Raw genomic sequence first — 25,218 nt, 5'->3', positions numbered from 1 at the left:
GCTTGGTTTGTTTTGTGTAAAGTCTACATCATGACACATCATTTTAATTTCAAACTTTAGAAGAACGTGTTTAGTGCGTTGGTGCTCACCTCTGATCACAGCTGAAAAAAGTTTGTGACAACTTGTTAAATGTGGAATCTCTTCCTTTTTTTCTCTGGCTCCCTCCATCCTCATCCTCCCTCTCCTCTAACACAGGCTGACTGTCGCTCCAGAGAATACCTTCGCACACACTTCCCAGCTGCAGATCCATGATTCAAAGAATGAGGTAAGTGACAAAATACACCAAACACGTGTGGGTTCTCACACTCCGATGTACACGCTTATACACTTATAAATAACTTGAAGGCTATGTGTGGTACATGTGTGGCACATGGGGAGAGAGGAGAGATTCACGCAGGCTTTAAATAAGCTTAGAAGCCACAGCAAATGACTCATTGAGGAATTTCCCCAAATCCTAAAGCAAAGCCAAGTTTGTTGGTAGAAAGCCTATTCATTCTCATCTAATTTGCTCCTTAAATTAAGCAAATTTATTTTAGAGGAAGATAAACTCTCCGGTATCGGATTGATTCAGACAATAATTTGTCTCTAAATTTCTTCTTTCTGCCTTATATGCTGGAGCACAAGAAGGACAGAGGGCTGATATAACAAGAGAATAGTGTGAAACCTGTGAAATGAAGCAGGTACATTACAAACACTTTCTAGTCTGCATAGTACCGGTCCTAATCTCTGTAGGGAGCAGAGCAGCAGTCTTCAGGCTTCCTGTTTCAGTGACTGTACACACCTCCATCCTGCTGCAGCAGAGGGGGAACTTTTAGAGTTTAAGAGCCTTTGACAAGTAAGTTCTCTGCTTTTTCGGAGGGGTGTGGACGGGGCAGAGGTGAGCCAAGGACGCCTGAGGTTAAGCAGAGACACACAGGCAGAAAGTGAGCCGGAACGGTGAGGAGAGAAAAAGTCTTTGATCCTGTGATTCTCATCTGAAATAACAGGCAGCGCCGCTGAGTTCGGCCCTATACCTTCCTCATTACCGATCAAAGCCGCAGACCGTTTGACACTTAGATGCTGCGAAAACTCAATCCTCAATCCCTCTCACCCTCCAAAGCCAAGTATTTTCAAACGTGCACAGAATTGAGCATTCAGGACCGAAAGTGCAGCAGCTCACACTCACAGGTTTGCTCACATTTGCTCACACGCAGGCTCACAAGGCCATGTGCACTCTCACATCCCTCAGCGTACCCCACTGGGAAACATAATAGGATGTCTGTGCTCATCCACTCAGGAGCTCCCTGACGTGGCGAATCCTCTGAACGCGCTCCACTCTTTGATCATCCTCTACAAAGAGACTGAGACAGGGAGAGAGGCTCTGTGCTGAGTAGGCAGGGCTGAAGCTGGTTCCTCTAGGCCTTAACCCAGCTTTACCCTCTCACTCACTCAACAGGCTGCTGAAGGCACATTCCATCAGACACACTATACCTTTGCAGCTGGAGCTAGTGAGCCATACAGTGTAGGCATGTGATCTCTTAATTTACATTATAACATATATCTATATCACTAAAACAGATTGCTGAACATTTGGCAGGTACATGACGTACGATAGGTTTGATTGTCTGTTATATTGTCAGGATATCCCAAAAACTTCAGATATTTCATTGAAATTCAGTGGGACGTGAGGCCATGGGCTAGGATTTGGTGGTATCTATTTTTTCATACCTTCATACGCTCCTGACATTTTATCAGTGTATATATGGTATACTTGTGTAATAAAATCTGTGCAAAAGTCAGTGGCGGTCACTAAAATCAATACAGCTGGTCCACCTTAATGGTCAGTCCACCTTAAATGAGCCAGGGCCGTTGTTGTTGCTAACTTTGATTCTAACCCCCTTCTCTTTACACTTTTAAGTTCCAAAAACATCTTAACCTCTTACAGGGTGGGGGACTTTACCCGAAAATACCTACAAACAACATACCCAAAGTAAATTGAAAGCTGCTCTTCAACCATTTGCACCAGCTGCATGATTTTGGTCTCATTCAAAAGATCACTCCAAGTGCTTCTGGCACTGAGTAATAGTGGTCTGAATATACTGAATTTGAAGAAAATACACTCCGCCTGAAGTTTGTTGTTGAAAAAGATGCCTGAAGATGGGTATAGCTGGTAGTTATGGACTGGGAAACACAATAAAAATATAGCACCAAGTGTTTTGAAGTAAAACTTCCAATTTCAGATAAAAGGGATAAAAACTTAATTTATTAGACATATTAGAGTAACAGCAGGCGTACACAAACTGTGCATGTGTACATATTATAATATTTATTAATAAAATATTATTTTTATTTATTTATAAATAACTATTATATACCCATATTCCCTGTTAGTAGTAATCACACTATGTAAGTGAAGTATAAACACATTTTATTATTATTACTATAATAATTATATTATTATTATGTTTTTTTTGTATTTTCTTCTGAACAATAAATAATAAATAGAATTTAGAAAATACATTTTATTTTGTAAAAACAAACCAGGGGAAGTGACGCATGTAACAAACGAGGCGTTCATTGTCTATAAAATGCGCGCACCACCGGGAGGCTGAGCTGCTCCTGGGTCAGCCTGTAACAAAAGAAGAGAGTGGGCACTTTCTTATGAAGTTGACACTCATTGGCTCATGAAGGTTGTAAAAAAACGATCGAAGCTCCGATTGGCTCAAATTAAGTGTATATCTTTTTATCGGAGACGAACGTGTGGACATCTGGCAATGGCTTAGGAGCGTCTTTTTCAAAATATTGCTGAAAAGAGGATATTTATGAGGCTTTATAGGTAAGTGGGCTCAAAGTTATGATTTTGATTTTGAGTGTACTTGCTAGTTTGAGGAGCTGATTGTACCGCTGTTGTGATTTTCATCTCCATATTAAAATAGACGAGATTCTAAACTTTCCCAAATTTTTTATTATTTTTTTATTTTTTCAGAATAAAAAAATGTACATGTACATGGCATGTGGACGGCCGCCGGCGGGCCGTTAAGAGGTTTTAAAAATACATTTAAAATTCCAAGCTGCTTATGCCCGACGGGACACATTATTATTATTATTTTTTTTGTGTTGATTTCGTATTATCTTTAGATGTAGCTGCCACCAGTTTGTTGACACTTTGGAGTTATTTTCAACAAATGGGAGATATCGTAGTTGTCAGAAATACCTTGTACTAGAGCAGGGGTTCTCAATGGGGGCAGTAGCGCCCCCCTGGGGGGCGTTCAGAGAACGTCGGGGGGCGTTGGAAGCAATATTTTAGAAAGGGGGGCGTTCACGTGTCTTTGGGTAATTCATAAACGCACGCAAAAAATAAATCCATATCTAGTCAGCAATAGAATTTTACGGGCGACTGACTGTTTTTCCTGGCCACGGTCAGGGTCCTTGAACACAACACGAGTGGAACGTGTCATCACGTGGTCATGTCATGTCAAACAACTTCAATATTAAACTGTCATTGACATCAGTGAACGCAGCATGGCGAGTGCGACAAAGAGAAAGGTGGATGCGTAATGTTCCCGGAGAAATGGACGAACGATTATTTCTCTGTGGAAGTAAAAGGCCAGTGTGCCTAGTTTGTGCAGACACGCTTGCGGTGATGAAAAAGGCTCTCGAGCGTCATTACAGCACAAAACATGCCAAACTGCACGAGCTGAAAGGACGAGTGCGTTTGGATAAAGTTAACGTTGTGTGTTTTTAGACTGTTATTTTTATTTTGCTGAGCGATGAAGTGCTGCTTGAAATAAAAAACAAGCATCGCCCCCCTCAGCCACCACTGCTCGAAAGTATTAATGTTATTCCAAGGATACACCATGAATAAAACTAATCTGAATTGATGTTAAAGCACTAACTCTCTGGTTGGTACTTTAACTAGCAGCAGACGAGCTGCACTTTGGCTGCTTTTAGCATCAGCAGAGCTAACATCTGCATAACTGCTGCTGATTCAGGCTGTGTGCGTTTAAAAAACGCGGATAGTTTCGGCTGAGTTTCTGAACGTTGGGGTCGACGTCGCTCCATTTATAATAACGTATTAGATGTTTGACTTTTCTGCACTCTTTAGTTCTCTCCTCTCCTTTCCTCCGCTCTGTGTCTGACTGGAGGTGTTTGCGAAACGGAGAGAATGTGAATGCGCAAAGCAACGCAGTAAAGACGGAAACGTGCACATAAATTAGATAAATAACATAAGCGTTTAGTTTATTTAATAAAAGATCACCGGTTCAATGTGAAAAGTGAGTTGTGATTGGGCGCTATATATTTATATATATGCAACATTTCAGGAGGAACCGTTATGGCGCCTCAGACTTGTTCCTTTGTCCTCGTTTATCGTTGGAACACTTAAAGGGCCTACGAAATGATAAACATGAATTTCTACTGATGATAGTAAATGCTATTTGTGTAAAATTATGTGTTATTTATGACACAATGATCGCAGTATTTAATAAATCATGATTTCGTATGTCGACCACCGATGTTTACATTGCTGCTACCGGAAACACCCGACGCCGTGTTCTGACGAGGATGCCGGTGTCGTGGATTTAGGTCATGCTGGCGAGTTTAACGTGGTGGAAACAGAGCAGCTCGAGACACAGTATTCAAGATGGAGACACAGACGGGAGCGAACATGCGGATGATGGTGACGGTGATCCTGGATTTGGCGGAGATCCTGTGCGACAACAGAACACAGACAGGTATATACATTTGACTATAGTTCATAGAACTTCCCAATAAATAGTGAATACATCATAATAAAACGTAACATTATCCTCGATCGTAAATAGATCGATAGCTATCCTATATCGAGTCGATAGTTTGTTTTCCTTGAATTGTTATGAACCAGACTAGTTGTCCGCAAATTGCTCGATCCCTAAATATTCAATTACTTCTCTACTTGGACACATTGACGTCTGTAAAGCTTGATAACTTGATTCTTTCTCGTAGTTTCTGCTGTTGAGGTTCTATCGATGTGTCTGATGTCAAACGTCATATATTACGAGCTGTATATAAAGCATTAGCTATTAGCTAACAAACAGACCGGAGGACAGCGCTGTTTTATAAAGTATAGTCTGTATACTGACCGTCTCACCTATAGTGCTTACGAGCCTGTTGTCAAACACAGGCATATAAAAAGTATGAAATTAAGAAGACGTTAATATTGGCCTTTTTTCTGGATATTGCATATTGTGTACATCCTTACCACTCTTCTTTTGTACATTTAGGTGTACATGGGAAAACTGTACAATTATGGAATCAATTGAAGAGCTGCTGCCAAGAAAAGGATGTCATGGAGGAACTCAATGAATATGAGGGACATGGTGCAAACATAACCTGCATAACAGATCACCCAGGATTCAAATCAAAGTGTCTGGATGTTTGGGTGTTGCAGACAGCCTACCACAGGTATTCAAAGAGGGACAGACAACAAGCAGGTGATCAGCCACGTAATGAGGAAGTTACTTGTGTTCACAAATGTGTAGAGCTCAGAAACTTTGATGTATTTTTGGGAAGTCGAATGGTCATTTTGGCAAAGTTACAGAATACATAGATAAATAAGCAAATAAGGTTGAAGTGATTACCATTGAGATGTATTATCTTGTATGTTACAGAATGTATCACTATGTGGCATACCTCCAGCTGGTGAGATTCTGCTGGGGAATACTTGGTAAGAACCACAGAATGCCATCATGTGCCGTTCAAAAGATCTGTGCTACGTTTCCATCTGACAACTACACGTCGTTCAAGTGTCAGCACTTTATTAGAGTCAATAACAAAACACAATGTCAGTTCAGTGATTGAACAGCATCCCTCTTGTTTGGTTCTTCCACCGACTGCTGAGTGGAGCTGGGACTTCGAAAGGTTCCTCATCATCATCGCCTGTATGGACTTGTGGTGTGTCCGTGGAGGGGGATCCGTCTGCACAGCAATTTCTTTCTGACATGTCTGAAATGTACAAAACACAACTTTACTAATAAATCTTTCAAACCAGCTTGAAATTGTATTGCATGTTTATACATGTCTGCGTAAAGGAAATCTAATAACATTCATAATAAAAGATGTGGTTGAATTGATTGAGAGAGCAATGATCTCAAATTAAACAAAAATATGAATTATGTACATGCATGTGGTGATTGTATGTTTAACACGTCATGTGCAGGTCTACTGGTACTACAACTGTAATGTACAGATGACTTACAGTCTGTATACTTACTGGTGTACACACAGCTTCCTCCCCAGTGTGGATGTCCAATAGATGGTCGCTGATCATACAGGTATCCTCAGTTCTGTCAGTGGCTTCATTCACCAATGTTTCAATACCTCTGTAATAATAGGGTGATAGTTAAAAGTTAAATAGACTCAAGCTTTTACTCAAACTACAGAATGAAATGGGGAAGCCTGTTATAAACATTGAATATATATACTTAATTAAGCTAATGAAGTGTAATTAGCTAAAGTTATTAATACTACAAACAATAACACACAGATAACGGCTAGGGCCTGGGGTAAACTCGTTACATACAGTAGGCCTAGACCGATTATGGCTTTATGCTTGAAACAATAAATAAAGTAACACGGCTTACCTTCGCTCTCTCCCTTTTGGCGAATGCATTTCGTCGTCTCTTTGGTGGAGGACTCTGCACCGGCGGACGTGTTTGAGTCGGCGTGCTGGCTTGTACTGGCGGGGGTCTCGGCAGTATTGTAGGCACAGCATCTGCGTTCAGTTTTAAATTCTTTTTGAATCTAATTTCCTTGGCGAGCATAGTTTGTTCGAAACACGATCTCTCAAAGTGCTGCCCACAAATCATCGGTTTCATCGACGCATTTGTCTTGTCCATAAACACATCGCTTCACAATTATCCTTGACAATCGATTATTGTCCATTCTTTCTCGTAATAATTGACAGCAGTCTTTGCTGGACGCTTCAACGCAGACGAACACTGGTGGCGGCTGTATTCTACTTGTGACGTCATTGCCCGAACATTACCGAAGTGGATGCTCTCGGCACAGCGATCGATTGTTGTTAGCTGTAGTCACTTTTATGCTGTTATGATCGTGATTTATTACGAATACATCAATATTAAAAATATATATATGGCACATTTCAGAATAGATATGCAACCTCTATCATATACCAAGCCCAATAACACTGACGAAATATCATTTCATAGGCCCTTTAAGAGTGCATTTAAGAGTTTCGCATTTCTGAGGCTGCTGTGTTTAACATCAGTTAAAGTTTGAATGTCTGACCCTGATTGGCTGCAGTCTATGACACCGAATAAAATTCGATTTTTTAAAAATTCGTTTAACACAAATAGGGCAATTGAAGGTAAAAACAACAAAACATTTGTTTAATAATATAATAATGATTATTATTTCGAAATTTTATGATGTAACTTCAATCTCAGAGAATTTGAGTTTTAACATAAGCCTAATAATAAGAAAATATTATAAGAATTGAAATACTAAATTAATATAATCAATATGTAATATAAATTATAAATACTAAGAATAATAATTAGAATAATACAAACAGAATAATAATCAACATTAAAATTCAGGGGAGACAATTAGCCTACATTTTATTTGATACAGTGGGGGGGCCCCTATCCATTACCTGGATAATGGATAGGGGGGGCGCTGGCCCAAAAAAGGTTGAGAACCACTGTACTAGAGATTACAACATAGTTGGACTGTGTGGCCTTGATAGAAGTGTGCTCTCTCGGAGTCCTTTTATTTTGAAGAAGAACATACTGTAGTATTGACCATACCATAATAGTGTGCATGCTGTAGTAGTGAACATGATGTAGTAGTAAACATGCTGTAGTAGTGAACATTATGTAGTAGTGAACATACTGTAGTAGTGAACATGATGTAGTAGTGAACATGCTGTAGTAGTGAAGATGATGTAGTAGTGAACATACTGTAGTAGTGAACATGATGTAGTAGTGAACATGATGTAGTAGTGAAGATGATGTAGTAGTGAACATGATGTAGTAGTGAACATGCTGTAGTAGTGAACATGCTGTAGTAGTGAACATGATGTAGTAGTGAACATGATGTAATAGTGAACATGCTGTAGTAGTGAACATGATGTAATAGTGAACATGCTGTAGTAGTGAACATGCTGTAGTAGTGAACATGATGTAGTAGTGAACATGATGTAGTGAACATGATGTAGTAGTGAACATGATGTAGTAGTGAACATGATGTAGTAGTGAAGATGATGTAGTAGTGAACATGATGTAGTAGTGAACATGCTGTAGTAGTGAACATGCTGTAGTAGTGAACATGATGTAGTAGTGAACATGATGTAGTGAACATGATGTAGTAGTGAACATGATGTAATAGTGAACATGCTGTAGTAGTGAACATGCTGTAGTAGTGAACATGATGTAGTAGTGAACATGATGTAGTGAACATGATGTAGTAGTGAACATGATGTAGTAGTGAACATGATGTAGTAGTGAAGATGATGTAGTAGTGAACATGATGTAGTAGTGAACATGCTGTAGTAGTGAACATGCTGTAGTAGTGAACATGATGTAGTAGTGAACATGATGTAGTAGTGAACATGATGTAATAGTGAACATGCTGTAGTAGTGAACATGCTGTAGTAGTGAACATGATGTAGTAGTGAACATGATGTAGTGAACATGATGTAGTAGTGAACATGATGTAGTAGTGAACATGATGTAGTAGTGAAGATGATGTAGTAGTGAACATGATGTAGTAGTGAACATGCTGTAGTAGTGAACATGCTGTAGTAGTGAACATGATGTAGTAGTGAACATGATGTAATAGTGAACATGCTGTAGTAGTGAACATGATGTAGTAGTGAACATGATGTAGTAGTGAACATACTGTAGTAGTGAAGATGATGTGGTAGTCAGCATGATGTGGTAGTGAGCATGATGTAGTAGTGAACATGATGTAGTAGTGAACATGATGTAGTAGTGAACATGATGTAGTAGTGAACATGCTGTAGTAGTGAACATGCTGTAGTAGTGAACATGATGTAGTAGTGAACATGATGTAGTAGTGAACATGATGTGGTAGTCAGCATGATGTGGTAGTGAGCATGATGTGGTAGTGAACATGATGTAGTAGTGAACATGATGTAGTAGTGAACATGATGTAGTAGTGAACATGATGTAGTAGTGAACATGCTGTAGTAGTGAACATGCTGTAGTAGTGAAGATGATGTGGTAGTCAGCATGATGTGGTAGTGAGCATGATGTAGTAGTGAACATGATGTAGTAGTGAACATGATGTAGTAGTGAACATGATGTAGTAGTGAACATGCTGTAGTAGTGAACATGATGTAGTAGTGAACATGATGTAGTAGTGAAGATGATGTAGTAGTGAACATACTGTAGTAGTGAACATGCTGTAGTAGTGAACATGCTGTAGTAGTGAACATGATGTGGTAGTCAGCATGATGTGGTAGTGAGCATGATGTAGTAGTGAACATGATGTAGTAGTGAACATGATGTAGTAGTGAACATGATGTAGTAGTGAACATACTGTAGTAGTGAACATGCTGTAGTAGTGAACATGCTGTAGTAGTGAAGATGATGTGGTAGTCAGCATGATGTGGTAGTGAGCATGATGTAGTAGTGAACATGATGTAGTAGTGAACATGATGTAGTAGTGAACATGCTGTAGTAGTGAACATGATGTAGTAGTGAACATGCTGTAGTAGTGAACATGCTGTAGTAGTGAAGATGATGTGGTAGTCAGCATGATGTGGTAGTGAACATGATGTAGTAGTGAACATGATGTAGTAGTGAACATGATGTAGTAGTGAACATGCTGTAGTAGTGAACATGATGTAGTGAACATGATGTAGTAGTGAACATGCTGTAGTAGTGAACATGATGTAGTAGTGAACATGATGTAGTAGTGAACATGCTGTAGTAGTGAACATGATGTAGTAGTGAACATACTGTAGTAGTGAACATGCTGTAGTAGTGAAGATGATGTGGTAGTCAGCATGATGTGGTAGTGAGCATGATGTAGTAGTGAACATGATGTAGTAGTGAACATGCTGTAGTAGTGAACATGATGTAGTAGTGAACATGCTGTAGTAGTGAACATGCTGTAGTAGTGAAGATGATGTGGTAGTCAGCATGATGTGGTAGTGAGCATGATGTAGTAGTGAACATGATGTAGTAGTGAACATGATGTAGTAGTGAAGATGATGTAGTAGTGAACATGATGTAGTAGTGAACATGCTGTAGTAGTGAACATGATGTAGTAGTGAACATGCTGTAGTAGTCAACATGATGTAGTAGTGAACATGATGTAGTAGTCAACATGATGTGGTAGTGAACATGATGTGGTAGTGAACACGCTGTGGTAGTGGACACGATGTGGTAGTGGACACGCTGTGGTAGTGGACACGATGTGGTAGTGAACACGATGTGGTAGTGGACACGCTGTGGTAGTGGACACGCTGTGGTAGTGGACACGCTGTGGTAGTGGACACGATGTGGTAGTGAACACGCTGTGGTAGTGGACACGCTGTGGTAGTGGACACGCTGTGGTAGTGGACACGATGTGGTAGTGAACACGCTGTGGTAGTGGACACGCTGTGGTAGTGGACACGATGTGGTAGTGGACACGCTGTGGTAGCGAACACGATGTGGTAGTGAACACGCTGTGGTAGTGAACATGATGTAGTAGTGAACATGATGTAGTAGTAAAGCCTTTAAGACCTGAGAACTCGCTGTAGGAAGTTGATGGAACTTAAAAAAGGTAAAATGATATACGGCAACAGCAAAAAACAATTTTGTCTCTCACCTTGGATCTTCCCCATGAGCCATCTATGTGTTTAATGTTACTTTCACTTGTTTTCAGGGCACATTTTGAGCACAGGTTTCTAGATCTTTTTGATTGAATCAGTTTTCACTGTAGCACCGAGCTCTACAGTAACGGGCTGTTCACCTGCAGAGCGAGCGGCTCGACTGTGGGGTTGTGTCCCTGGGTGGCAGAGGAAGAGAAATAGAGTTTCTGTCTCTGTCAAAGATAGAGGAGAGAGACATGAAAGACGGAGCAGCAGGAGAGGAGATGAAGAGGTCCAAACAGAGGAGGGAAGCAACAGGGGGGCGGAGGGAGGAAAAATCAATGCCTATAAAATAAAGGAAGGCAAGAGGATAAAAAACTTCTCTGTGATTCAAGTGACGGAGTGATAACATTGGATAAAAATACTTCAACTGGTCGGATTTCTTCTACATGGCAGATTGCTACTTCTTCTTTACTTCTACCCCACTTTCTGCTGTCTCCATTCTATGATTTGTCCATCTAAACACAGCAGAAACAACAACTTGAACACATTTGGTCATATTTACATCATGCATTTCTTTTGTATTGCACTCTCTGTGCTTTGCCTCCTACTTTAGTGATGTACTGTTTTATGTTATACTATATTGTATAGTTAGTCACTTGTTTGGGAATTATTGTGACTATGGAAGCCTATAAATGATAGGTAATAATGTAAAGAAAAAACTAAAAAGAAACTGTGTGGATCTTCTCCAGCTTTATTCAGGTATAGATAATGGACGGATGGATAGATTTCTCAACATCTTCACAACAACAAGAAAACAAATCATAAGCGCTAAATGTCTTGGTAAACATTGGGTGCTTCTCAAAGGATGCTTCCTTTGTAGCAAGGCTATATTGACAATAAGTAATACAACCAACAGGAATTTTGACAATTATTATAATGTATTAACGTACAAAACATACAATTAATAAGTGCAGCACAAATTCCATTGAGAAAAACAGTAATTTTACCTCGCTAATCATTGTAAACACACTTCATTCAAACGCAACAGAAAAATAAAACTCATCAAAACCGTCTGTTACCACCGTTCCAACAATTGCCAACTCTGGTTTGGTTGAAACAAACCTGTTAATATATGCCAGCGCTACATGCAGATTGTCTGACGCTGAGCGAGTCTGACGACGCTGAGCGAGTCTGACGACGCTGAACTACAAAAGTCCCACTAAACTTTCAAATTAGGTCTTGTAGATTTAATATGAGTGAAGATTCAGCAACTGGAATACCAATTTCTCGCCTCAAATTTGATCAGAAGCAGATTTTGGCATATTGTCATATGCACAGATAACAGACAGTTATACTGTACAATGAAAAACTTACTTTACTAATCCTCCAATATCAAATTTTTTAAATTAGAACTAAAAGCAAGAGATATACACAATATAAAAATAAATAAAGAGGTAAAAAGGAATTGCACATAGGTTCACAGTACAGTGTTAGTACTGTGAAATTTGAAATATTGCACAAATAAGGCGGACAACAACAAAGTGCACCATGCATTGTTTAAGTTGTGTTGTTTTCACAGTTCAATCAGTTGGGATGGGGGGGGGGAGCATATTCACCAGCCTGATGGCCTGCGGGTAGAAACAGTTTGTTAGTCTCTGTAGGAGCCAATTAGCGCTCCTGCTATAAGTAGGAACCAATGTTTGTTGACGGCGGTGTTCCGCTGGAAGGTAAACAGTTTTTGACCACATACATACACACGCACACACATACAAGTTGGCGAAGGTAGCGTTTGCTCCCGCAGGCTAACCTGTTGTGTGTTTAAATGTCATGGTATGTTTGCTGATAGAAAAAGAAATAAATGGACTGAATGTTCAATTGCAAATGTTTGGAATCGGAATCTTTATTCAGCAGGCACAACAACAAGTGCGTCAACTAGAGCAAGAAAGCGGAACCCCAGTGGCTTAAAGCGTTGGCTTAGTTTCTAAAGTCTCGTAGTCCTGGATTATAGACTCCTATAATAACTAAAAGTTTACTAGTATTCTTTCCTTGTTTCCAAAATAAGAGGACAAGAATTACATTGTGCGCATAGGATTGTGGTTGTCTAAGCAGTGTGGAGGATACACACAAGTATCCTTGAAAAACCTCTGAAGGAAGGACTCAGTCGTCAGTAGAATTTGAAGGATCCTCGACATTGGAACATTCCTTCGGTGGGATTTGATGACGTAGCATCTTTGAAATTCAGCCGTTTAAGGATCCTTCCTTGACTTTGAGAAGCCCCCTCTGTCTACAGGTAGTTTACCACAATGCTATATAGCATTATTTTTTCCCCCTCATATTTGATTGTGTCCTCTTTGTCTAACCAGTGATGTCACTTGAACAGGTATTGTCATTTGACTATTTCCTCTTTTCTGATTTTCTTTTGCATTTGACTAATTAAATGCCAAAAAATGTTGCTTTTTAAAATGTTGCAATATTATGAAGCAGAGATCCCAGCTGGAATTAAAACGGGAGCGTCGCAATATGGTACACCCCCGAAAACAATAACTTTAATAAATATTAAGTATGTTTTTTACTATGCATGAGTCAGCTTTTAATATCATTGTCACATAGTCCCACTATCAATAGTCCATCAGGAGACTCAACTATAGAATTGTTTTAATCAACTTCATGCTCTTATACAAACTTTACTGCCCTTTCCAAAAACATTTGTTAAATGTCATGGAAAACGTTTTTCGGCATTTCAGCATTGGGCCCGAGGTTGGAGCGATGAGCTCTGTTGGGAGCAGACGCTCTCATTAAATAGTTATAGTGATACAAGGACACAGCTTGTTGCTGCAGGTACTGTTCAGCTCCGTATTAACTGGAGGACTGAGCATAGGTGGGGAATGTTTCATCGCCCTCCTCCACCCATTCTTTGATTCGATTTATCGACCCTCTGTGGATGAAGGTGTGTGCGCATGTGTTTTTGTTCATAGGTCACATTCTGTTGATGTCCCCTGCTTGAAATACACATGCGAACAAATCATTTGTATTCTTCAATGTGTTTGCTTATATTTTGTGCATGTTGTGTTATCTTTGACGTCCATTAAGCATAGGTTAAAATGTTCATTTGTACGCACAAATTGAGAAATTTGAAAATCACACAGTAGTGTTTTCCCCCCCTGAGATGTCACTGCAGATTCATTCAGCATTATGCTGATTTGACTGTTTGTTAACGTGATCCTATGTAACTTTTACATCTGTGGAAACAAATCATGGGATGATGCTAAATTATTAAATGTAGTTTAACAATATGGCACAAGTAGTGAAGAGTCATGAAGTTAGAGAACTGACTCATCGGTGTTGGATACAATACCTCTCAAACGTTAGCTAACATTAGCCACCATGGCTACTGGTCTCACCAAACCTCAAAAGGTTACGGCAGCAACACCAGTGTGTTGAATTCAGCGAGGGTTTCTTTTACTGCTGATGAATTCAACTTTTCATTTGTAAGAGAAATAATATTGTATTTCTCATTTCAGAATGTGCACAGTCTTGCTTTAAGGATTTATCTGTTATAGTTAAAAAGTAAATAAAAGTCGATCCAGGACTCTCAAAGTCGTGTGTGTGTCTCTAGTGTGTCCTGAAGGCGTAACCTCTGGGCGTGTGTGTCAGGCGCTGGGCCCAGACTGGAGCAAACACTTCTGATGCCAACTTCTGAGGGACAGTAAATAAAACATGTTCAGGTGACTCGGTCACAAAGCTTTAATGATTTTTCTTTTCTCAGTCGGTCTGTAGCTCTCGCTCTCTCTGTTCTCCGCTCTGGTTCTTTCTCTGACACACATACACAGTGAAACTAAGTTAATGTGGACAATTGAAGGTTTGCAATGGTCCAAGTGTGTCTTAAAACAATAGTCAGGAGCCCATATGAAAGTTGAAACAGATTTTGCTTGCAACATTATTCCCTCTTTTTCATAGCACCATGAACCTTTCTCACCCTTCCTCATATGCTTTCAGTAGTGGGAACAAACAATGAAGAAATGTATTCCAAAGTTACTTGATGGGTGCCAAATATATGAAACAAGGGTTATCCTTTAAAGCTGCACTAATCAATATTCTTATATGAACAGTGGATCAAATATCTACATTTAGATTTCAAACAGGGTTACATTGGACTTTCCTAACAGCTTAAAAACAAAATGCAGGTAGTGGGAATAATGTTCAGATCAGATACATGCACACACATTGGACCAGTACAAGTGAAGCAATTGGATTAAAAACTGAAACTTAATCATATGTTTGATATAATTCACAAATGGGCCCCAGAATAATTGACATGTTTGGAAGCCAAAACGATTGCAATACAAGAGCAAAGATTACCGCATGCTCCTCCAGTGTAAAGTGAAATAGCAAAAAGCTCATTTTTGTATTCTGGGATCTCCTGATGGAACAACCTGCCACTGCATATTAAATAAAGGCAATTTATAAACCACATGTTAAGACGGCCTTAAGTAGATAGTTCACATTTAAGGGAGGGTGTTTGAACCATTGGACCCAGCTGGTAGGTAGACTAGCTCTTTCCTTTTCCTCAAAGACCTTCAAATATGTTTTATCACATACTGGTTGAGTGCCAAGTGCTCTGTTTTTTGTCACTTCATCATAGCTTTTTGTTGTGCTCTTCTTAACAGTTTTATCATTCTCTTTGCATGTGCATGAACAGAAAACTGACAATGTTCCCTGTTTACGTTGATGTCGGAATCGAAGCTGGAGTGATGATGAAGCCATGTTTCTCTGCTTAAGAAAGCCCCAGAGGTTCCTCTTCTCTGTTTTCCTTTTCTTATGTGTCCTTGTTTTACCTTCCACACTTATTGTTCCCTCATTTGTTCCAGTTTCACTGGCTTGGCTTCATCATAACGTGTCTGTGCTTTGTATATATTCAGCCGTCTCTAATCTGTTCTGTGTGACTCCCTTATCTGGCAGAGGATATCATGTGCACATTCTGCTTTTTGTTGAGATATTAACAGATGGAGTCATGCGTAGTTTTGAACTATGAAGGACAACCTTCAGCCAAGAGGTTTTTTTATTTGTTTTAATTAATTGTCTCTCTGCCATTTTTGGTCTCCATGTTTTCAGTCTTTTTTTGCTGCTTTTTTATCACTTGACCCTCCGTTGCCTTGATGCGTCTTTCCCTCCATGCGTTCCTCCCTGTGGAGAGAGCTTCACAGTGTGCCTGAGGCAGCTGCAGGCAACAAGGTGTGTGTGTGTGTGTGTGTGTGTGTGTGTGTGTGTGTGTGTGTGTGTGTGTGTGTGTGTACAGCTTCTGAGTGTATTTCTGTGTTTATGCATAGAATTAGGGGAGGCGAGAGGAGATGAAGGGGATGGAGATAAATTGCAAAAAGGTCAGAAAGTGTAAGTGTAGCAAGGGTGTGTGTGTGTGTGTGTGTGTGTGTGTGTGTGTGTGCGTGTGCGTGCGTGCTGTTGAGAGCACAGATAATAGGGAGGGAGATAAATCAAGAGATGGTTTGAAAGTTAAAGGGTCTGTGGGAGCGACATGGCATGGAGAGAGTTGACATGGCATCGTTGGACTGTGAAAGAGTTTCATTCCCTGTATCGGCATTCTGTCATCCAACAGAGATACAAATTACAAAGAAAAGAGAAAAAAGGGAAAAAGTGTGACTCCCTGGGGGGGGGGGCTGATGTTGATGTGGAAGCCTGCAGATAGGGGAAAGACCCTTCCCCTCCCCTCTCTCTCTTTCCCTCTTCATCTATCCTCCCTACTGTCTGTCTGAGGCAGTGGAGGAGAAACCGCATCCGTTTCATCACACAGAAAAAGCCTCAGTGTTGTGTTTTGCGCGGCCTCCCCACCCTCTGCCAGAACGCCGCTCAAGTGTTGATAAATTGCCACCACCTGCCTCATTTTTCACCAGCGCTGCCTCGTCGTCAAACACATACGCACTGACACAAAACCCCTGCGCACTCCTCAGCGATAACAAGAACAATCGCTGAGCCCCCAGGAATGAGAGATGGGAAGACAGAGGGAAAGGAAAAATGAGTGGGTGAATTAGTTGGCGGGATCTGGGGAGGGGGCAGATGGAGAAAACAAGCGGCATCAAACATTGCTTCACATAGTTTTTGACAGACCGGTAGAGACAGTTTGCTAATGACAAAATCACAATGCGCCGAAGAATCACTTTCATTTCAGTTGAATAGAATTAAACATACATATTTTACTGGCTGTACTGACTCCTAGTCACATATTTGTTATAACTTCAAGAGGATTTCAGTAAACCCCCGAAGCGGTGCTGAGACACAGGTAGGAAAAAGGTGGAAAGCAGGAGTGTTTTTAAAAAGTAAAAAAAATCCCTTTAGCTGCTCGATGGCAGTGGATCTTCTGTTTGTGACAATCACTCCGTCATAACGATGCTGTGATTTCCAGCAGCCTTGAGAGTAAATCACACGCTGAGCCGTGTGTCGCAGGGGTTGAGTCACGCCATAGATCAGGGGTGGGCAATTCATTTTTACAAGGAGCCACATGAGAAACCCGAGTTGTGTTGGAGGGCCGAATCAACAAGAAATTGAACTTAATTCTGCTCAATATTAATTTTCTCCCATTGTAAAATAGCAGTACATTATATATTTTGATTAGGTAATCAAAAGAATAAGGATATTCTCTTCCAATAAATATATGAAATTGTGGAGTGGGTCAAATAGGAAAATACTCCTAGAGCAGTAATAAACAGTAAAAACAATCATTACATCAGTATTTTATTTTTATCATGTTAATCTTCACAAACCAATACTGAAAAGATGTTTTACAGTATGTAAAGATAAGCAATTAATCAACTTTATACAAAAAGCAATAAGTGCTTTTGATGTTTTTCAGTTCACTTTTCTTGTGAGAAAGATCCAGTCTGTCTTGGGCTTGAACAAGTGCACTGAAATCTGGTTGAATGTCTGAGGTGGATATGTGCAGGACAGCTGACAGGTGATCATCAGTGATAGAGGATCTGTATCTGGATGTGTTGAACTTCATCACTGAGAATGTCTGTTCACATATGTAGGTAGATCCAAAGAGAACCAGAATCTTCTGAGCATGTCTCCTCATGTGTGGAAAGTTCTCCTCTTTCAGGGAAGAGTAAAACTCTGACAGGGAGACTGACCCAAAGTGCTCTGACAGAAGTGTGTCAGACTGCAGGTCAATGAGTTCAAGCTGAACATCACTGGGTGCATCATCCACATTGCATGTAAATGGGGAAAATCATGTGCATTTCATTCTCAACTGTTTTAAAGTCTTGAAATCGCCTCCAAAACTCACCATGCAGTGCTTCTAACATGGATGAGTACCTGTGGAGGTGATCAGCTGATGGTGTGGCTTCCTTCAGTGTTGGCAAGTGGGTGAGAATGTTGTCCTCCATTTGGCTTGAGAAGCTGCAACTTTCTCATGAAAGCCTTCACTGCGCTGTACATTTCATGCACAATAAGGCCCTTGCATTGCAGTTTGACATTTAGTTCATTCATTAGTGCAGTCACATCTACAGCAAAACCAAGGTCTGCCATCCAGTCTGCATCTGAAAGCTGTGGGACGTCTTTTCCTTTCTTCACACAGAAGTCTTGACTCTCTCAGGTCCCACACTCTTTGCCCAGGCTGAGCCACCTGACAGCGGCGTGGTAGCCTATGTCACGATGTTCAGTCTAATGTTCCTCCAAAAGTGCAACAAACTGTCTGTCACAGTGCTTGACATCAAACAAGCTATTTTAGTTACATCAACAACATGGTTAATTTTTAGAACTGACTCACACAACACTTCCTGATTTATAATACAATGCAAAAATACCCATTTCTGTTCAGGGTTAATTTCTGTCACTTTATACTGCATTCTCTTCAAAAGTCCAACATTTTTCCCCGTCAGATTTGGACAACCATCCGTTGTCACGCCTCCCAGCTTGTTCCATTTCAAGTCCCAACTTGTCCACACATGCATTTACCTCCGTGAACAAATCACTCCCTGTTGTTGTCCCTTTCATTGACTGCATGGCTTCTCAAATGCCTCCTTTTTCTCCGGACATATGAGTGCTGCAGACTCCACCAAACACTCCTTGATAAATGTACTCTAGTGATTTTGTGGGATAAGACATAACTTGTGTTGACAGCTGCTTAGCTGTTTAGCTAGCAAAGCACGCGCATACGTGAATAAAGAAAAACAGCACCCTTTTCAAAATAATAGCAACACAGTTAGAAAGTTATTTACACCATGCACGCAATACAATGGTGTTTCTTTTATTTTGAAAAGGGCGCTGTTTAAAAAAAAAAAGGGCCGGGTGTGTCCTGCGGGCCGTACAATGCCCAGGTCTGCCATAGATCCACACTACTGTGTTCAGACAGACATCACGACGGCTGAGGTGACTCAAAGCTGGAGAAAGACACATGGATGAGTTAATCGATTGAGTGTTAGTTTTGTCCGTTTCTCTGTGCTCCCATCGTGCATTGACCTTTCCTGCAGGACTTTTTTCCTGCTGGCAGATGATGTCAGTAGTCGTGTTTGGCCTGGAGCTTTATATACTGATAAATCACTTGAGTGGAAAGATTGTATATCTGTAAGTAAAAGGTAGATTTTATTCAGCTCCCGTCTCCCCAATACGATAATAGCTTCAGAGCTAATCCTCTACACAGTGTGCTTATTCACACCTGAGTAGAAACCTCAGACCTTCTGGAGAAACAAGCTGGAATATTGTTAAAAGGTTTTCACGCCCGACTGAAGTGGAGAAATTGTCATTTGGAAAAAAGAGGTGAGGTGATGGATGCAAGGGCGTAGGTTTCGTTTGAACGTATCTTAACTAATGTGAAGGAACACACAAAAACCATGCGCCAGGTGGCAACTAAAAATATAAAAGTATAATGGAATATCATGCAGTACGGTTCTCAGGCCTTCTGTGTTGCTTTAAAGTATGTGTCCTCCTATAGATCAACCTTTCTCCTCATGTTATCCCTGCAGTCCACACTCATGCAGGCAGGATTCACTCGTCCCTCCTCTTCTGTTTAGTAACCTCTTCACATGCATGAGGCACTGCTTCATGTTAATGATACGTGAAGTCATTTAAATTAATTCATAAACTCCTTAGAAAGATGTCTGTACATTCAGAACATATCCCACGTATCTGTGTTCTCTGAGAAGTCAAGAATAAATAGTCATAATATTTTGAGAGACAAAAGTCGCAATATACCAAATACTTTAATGAGAATAAAGTCACAATATTTATTTATATATATATATTTGGTACTCTCTAGATGATTCCGAAACTAGTGGAAAACACTTCTGATCAGGCATAAATCTCATCAGTGTGTCTTATTGTCCACAAACATTGCCACCTCAGACATGTTCCTGTGTGCTGGTCGGGACATATTGAAACCCGCTCGCTTGTATACATGGCAGCAACTGAGTTACAGTATCTGTGCTGTAGACAAAGCATGACACTCCTGTCTGTCTATAACCAGAGCAGCTGACAAAAACAAAATCATTAATAAAACATGAATACCATCTTAGGTGTGAAGCAGACATGACATGCTTTGAGTAACTGGTTCATTATGTCATCCTGTCATATCTTCTTGAATATTTTTGTATGAAGGTGGACTTTATGGAAACACAAGAATTGAATGTTAGTTTGCAAAAATCGCAGGACTGGGATTAAAACCCGCTTGCAAATTTGATAATTTGCGGTGGTGGAATGATTGTTAGCGTACTATTTACAGTAGTCTTCATGGTGACACTTTATATTAAGGGCTGTCTGAAAGTTTGTGCTTCACACATTGTGTTTATATGTCATTATTTTTGTTTAAACATTTTATCAACCTTGGCAACATGTAGTGCTCATTCCAGAGGGGGAGCTGCAAAAAGCATACGCAACTTATTATCTTAAAAAACAAACTGTTAATATGTGCACAATAAAGTATGTATTCACACAAGCTTAGGAAAGGTTCAATGACATAAGAGGTAAACTAGTTAAACTCATAAGTCTTTTATTAATGTTCTTAAGCAGTCCAAAAACTTAACAAGCTTCTTATAAGTGCTTATAAATGTCTTGTGATCTAACAATTGTGATACTGTTATTAACCTTATATAGTCTTATTAACACACAATAATGTTAATAAGCATCTTTTAAGGACCTGCATTACCTATTTACTAACGCTTATTACGTGGACCTTAATATAAAGCGTTCCTCTTTTTATTTAGCTTTAGAAGACACAGGTATTTCGTGTTGATGTTCAAAGCCCGACAGTTGTGTAATGTGTCCTGTGGCTCTGGAGGAGCTTTGTCAAGTCTGGGAAAATGACTTTGAGGCCGGCTTGAGAAATCCTGTGTTATAAACTAGACAAATGGAGGAAAAGGTGGTCTGATGAAAGTGTCTGTTGAGTTGCATCAAGGGAAATATCGTATCCAGTGTTTTTGATTTTATGGGATTGTGCTTTCAGTATTCAACACCTCGTGGTGATCATCTGTTTATCGCTCCGTCCTTTACGCTACCTGCCATGCTGACATACTGCTGTTGTGTTCAATGTCAAGTCATTCTGGCGAGAAGCTTAGTCTTAGTTTCCACAGTATGAAAATGTAAACTGTGTATTGAAAAGAGTGCAGAAAGTTTTTATAAAAGAGGCTTAGCATGTGTTAATCCACTTGTGACTTTTAAGGCACGGTTAAATCCAAACAGAAGCGCTGTGTGTGTGTTTTCTGTGTTTTGTATCTTTATTTACACTAAAACTGACAACCTCGTCCCTGTGGCCTTGCACCATATCTCAACCGATGTCAGCAGAGTCTTGTTCTGTTGTGGCATCCTGACATGTGTGATTGATAGATGACCAGACCGACAGCGCCTGGCACGGGAGTTACACCGACAGGTGAGCTACTGCAGCACCAGACAAATGGCCTTGTTTATATCCAATGGAAACCCTGGCACATCACACATTACATTACAGTTCATTTAGCTGACGCTTTTGTCCAAAGCGACTTACAATAAGTGCAAACAATCATGAGGATACAACTCCGAGTAAGTACATTCAAATAAGTACAATCCTTTCATGCGTTTACACGAGCTGCCCAGGTGTCTTGCCATCCGCTGCACCACAGACTTGAACATCTCACATGCCCTCACTGTAAACCAGAAAATCAATGGGGCCTTTTTTTCCCTGAGGCTTCTAAAGACAAATCAATTGAGGCCGATCTATTGTAATAAGGACGCGTCAGCCTTGTTCGAGGCAGAGGAGATGCAGTGAACATTGGTTATTAGATTTCCCTGCGAGGGGAAGAGAGTCTCCGCAGACAGGGCCAGGGCTTTTGTTTTCATTGAGTGGCTGTTATGTGTATTCCACCCCTGCTTAGTCTCTCCATTGTCGCTGCCAGCAGGCCACTGCGCTCCCGCTTGTAAGGTGCTTTAGTCAGCAGCGATGCTCGGCTTCGTCAGGAGTGGGGTTAACGCTCTCGGAAGCCTTTCCCACTGACTGGAGGCTTCATCCATTAATGAGATTCCCACCTTAGCTTTGTTGTGTAATGTTGAACTGTGTGTTAAACTATTTAAGAAATCTTTGCCAGATATCATCTGTATCCTTGATCAGAATGTTAAATTGTCTAGCAGTTTGTTGAGTTTTAGGACCTGTTCACACTTAAAAGTATTTATTTTTACATTGTTTACATTTGAGGTTTCACATTGCAATAATGCGAGAGCTCTAAACATTGACCATCGTATGTCCTGACGTCATCACCTGCATGAGCTGCTCCGTATACTTCAAACTGATTGGTTTGTAGACTGGCTCTCCCGTATCGCCGTATACATGTACATAGCCAACGTAGACAGCAGAACTTTACCTGGGTATTGAGGAGAGGCAGTGTTTCATCACAGACAAACTGAAACCTCCACTGTACATTTACTACCACTACTGTTTGGGAGCTTCCACACCTGTAATTTTGGTTTGGATCAAACTGAAAAGTCCAGACCAAATGAGTTAAGTGTGGAAGGAACCTCAATCCTCAAAACATTGGTCCAAATCCCTATGGCAAGACTAACCAGCTGGGAGCCCCCGAGCAAAAATGAGATGCTTGGCCCCTGAAACCCCACCTCCATGTTCCTTATCTTGTTTGACGCCATCGTCAGACAATAGTCCAACATAGACAGAACTGCTAGATAACTGTGTAGCTTTGTACATTGTGTGCAGTATTCCTATGCTGACATATTACATGCTCCAGTTTTACTGTATGTTTTACTTTGATTAACCTATTTGTGTCCACAACAGAAATTTAGAATTTACTTCGGTGGAAGTGTTCTCTGGGCTAGTCTTAGTACAAATCATACAATCATACATTTTTAAAATTGGTCAAACCATTGAAAAAAGTGGCTTTTTCTTATTAAACTATATTTAATAGGGTATGGGACGAATAGGACAATGTGTGTGGACCATGTGCCCAAAGACTAAATATAGTTTGATTGCACAATCAATTATTTGACATCTATGAATTTATAACAAGTGGTTAATGTTACATAATCTTTCCTTTGACTATTGATAAAAGTGTGATATTTTATGTGATCTGAACATTTCAAAATTGTACTGTTGTACCCAAAATATGTCCGTACCATACTTGAGACTTAAAAACAGAACAAATTCTGCGTCATTTTCCTCATCATGGATTGAACACAACATCATTTAGCGATATGCAACATCAGTGTTTCCCCTACTATTGTCTTGGAGGGGCGCTGCGCCCCGCCCCGCCTGAAATTAAAGGTGTTTTTTTTTTTCTCAATTTTTAATAAAACGTTTATTTATTTATTCACAACTCACTTTACACATTGACAGGTGCTCTTTTATTAAATAAACTAAACACTTATGCTATTAATCTAATTTATGTGCACGTTTCAGTTTGTACTGTCTACTTTGCGCATTCACATTCTCTCCTTCGCTCCGTTTTAGCTGACGCACACACACACCTACAGAGTGGAAGATAGATAAATAGAAACCACTATTACTTTGTTTTCATTCTGTGTTACCTTGTCATTCATTCTCTCATCATTTCAGATCCTGCTTCGTCGCCACTGCCTGCAATCAACTTATTCCCCTCACCTGGTTTCCCCAGCCCATCTCCTCACCTGCTACTCATTCCCTCATTAGTCTCTCAGGGTGTATATACACCAGTTCAGTCCCACTTGTTCCCTGCCAGATTGTCTTGTGTTTTCCTGCCAAGCTCTCCAGCGATCTTCTAGTTTACCTGTTTGCCTGACCTGCCCGTTTTGATCCTGCCTGCCTGTTTCCGGACTCCGATTCTTCTGCCTGCTCCTTACTGGAATTGTTTGCCTTTTGGACTGATTTGCCGGTTTTTCACCCTGCTTGGATAGTTTAAGTAAACTGAACTACATTGTATTCTGCCTGCCTCTGTGTTGTGCTTTTGGGTTCAGGTCTGTCAGTTCCAGCGAACCTTACAATCATGAACATTTCACAAAAATGTTTAATAGGATTAAATTAAGTGAAGACATTTTAGACGGACATGGATGTAAACTGCGACTTTAAGGTTGGCGGAGGCGTACAACTGCAAGGCTGTAATTGTAGTTGCTCCTGGCAGTGTGGTTAAAGCTTATTAACAGCATTTAGACCTTCGGGTTGGGAAATACTATTTTCTTATTTTTTTTGGTATCTGCTGAGAATTTTCTGAAGGGGGGGGGGGGGTGCATTTGGCGGACTTGAACGCATGACCTCAGTATTTCTTAAGACTTGGTTATGGCCCTGCTAGCAGTTCGTCTATCTGTTTGGTTATCTGCAGTTGCTTTTCTTCTAATCTCGCTTTCTACTTAACTGCCAGTCATATTTTTCCACAGACACACCCACACACTTCACTTTTCCACCTTCCCTCTTTCTATTACACATACAGTACGCACACTTATGGCCACTAACACTCGTCATAATCCCTGGGGGAATAATGTATACAGCTCACAGGTTCAAGCCCTGGAATAGTCACATGCTGATCTGCAGCATTAGCCTCTCATCTCAGCGCTCCCATCAGTAGCCCTAGTGTCGTTCACGTGTGTGCTCATTCACTCACATTTCACTCCGTGCCCCAGAGATACTCTATTCATGTTTGTGTTTGTGCTCACAGGCCTTTTTCCTTTCCCAGTATCATTACAGTGGGAAACCAGCGACTCCTACGCACAAACACCTACTCCCGCTCATGCACATCATTACTCACTATTAAGGACCCACGACCCTCTGGGCTCTTTCACCACAGCCCACCGTAATGCCTCATCTTCCAAGCCATTCATAAGCCGTAATGTGCATGTGAATGTGTGGAGGAGATCAACATGAGTGGTGGGGGCTGGTATCGCCTGTGGTTTCCCGAATATACTACATCCAATTCTATGCATCACATCCACTACAGCTCATTTGCATCAGAGTAATATGG

At 40.5% G+C, this 25,218-nt stretch overlaps 1 protein-coding gene across 4 annotated transcripts in view; it reads left to right on the top strand.

Moving 5' to 3' along the window:
* LOC115011608 (endonuclease V-like) overlaps positions 1-25,218 on the top strand; it is a 72,298-nt gene that overhangs the window by 28,847 nt on the left and 18,233 nt on the right. For 2 of the 4 annotated variants that reach the window (XR_003832599.1, XM_029436743.1), the window contains exon 8: positions 196-265. Coding sequence is in view for 3 of the 4 variants with exons in the window: in XM_029436743.1 (XP_029292603.1) it covers positions 196-252 (57 nt within the window). In the remaining variant the exon portion in view is untranslated. Of the gene's footprint in view, positions 1-195; positions 266-4,563; positions 4,602-23,843; positions 24,069-25,218 lie in introns of those variants that run through there. The other 2 variants (XM_029436752.1, XM_029436760.1) reach the window with 2 other exon arrangements.

This window comes from Cottoperca gobio, chromosome 1, assembly GCF_900634415.1.
Source record: "Cottoperca gobio chromosome 1, fCotGob3.1, whole genome shotgun sequence".
In the NCBI taxonomy this organism is placed as follows: domain Eukaryota; kingdom Metazoa; phylum Chordata; class Actinopteri; order Perciformes; family Bovichtidae; genus Cottoperca; species Cottoperca gobio.
This window is presented reverse-complemented; position numbering and strand designations above follow the sequence as displayed.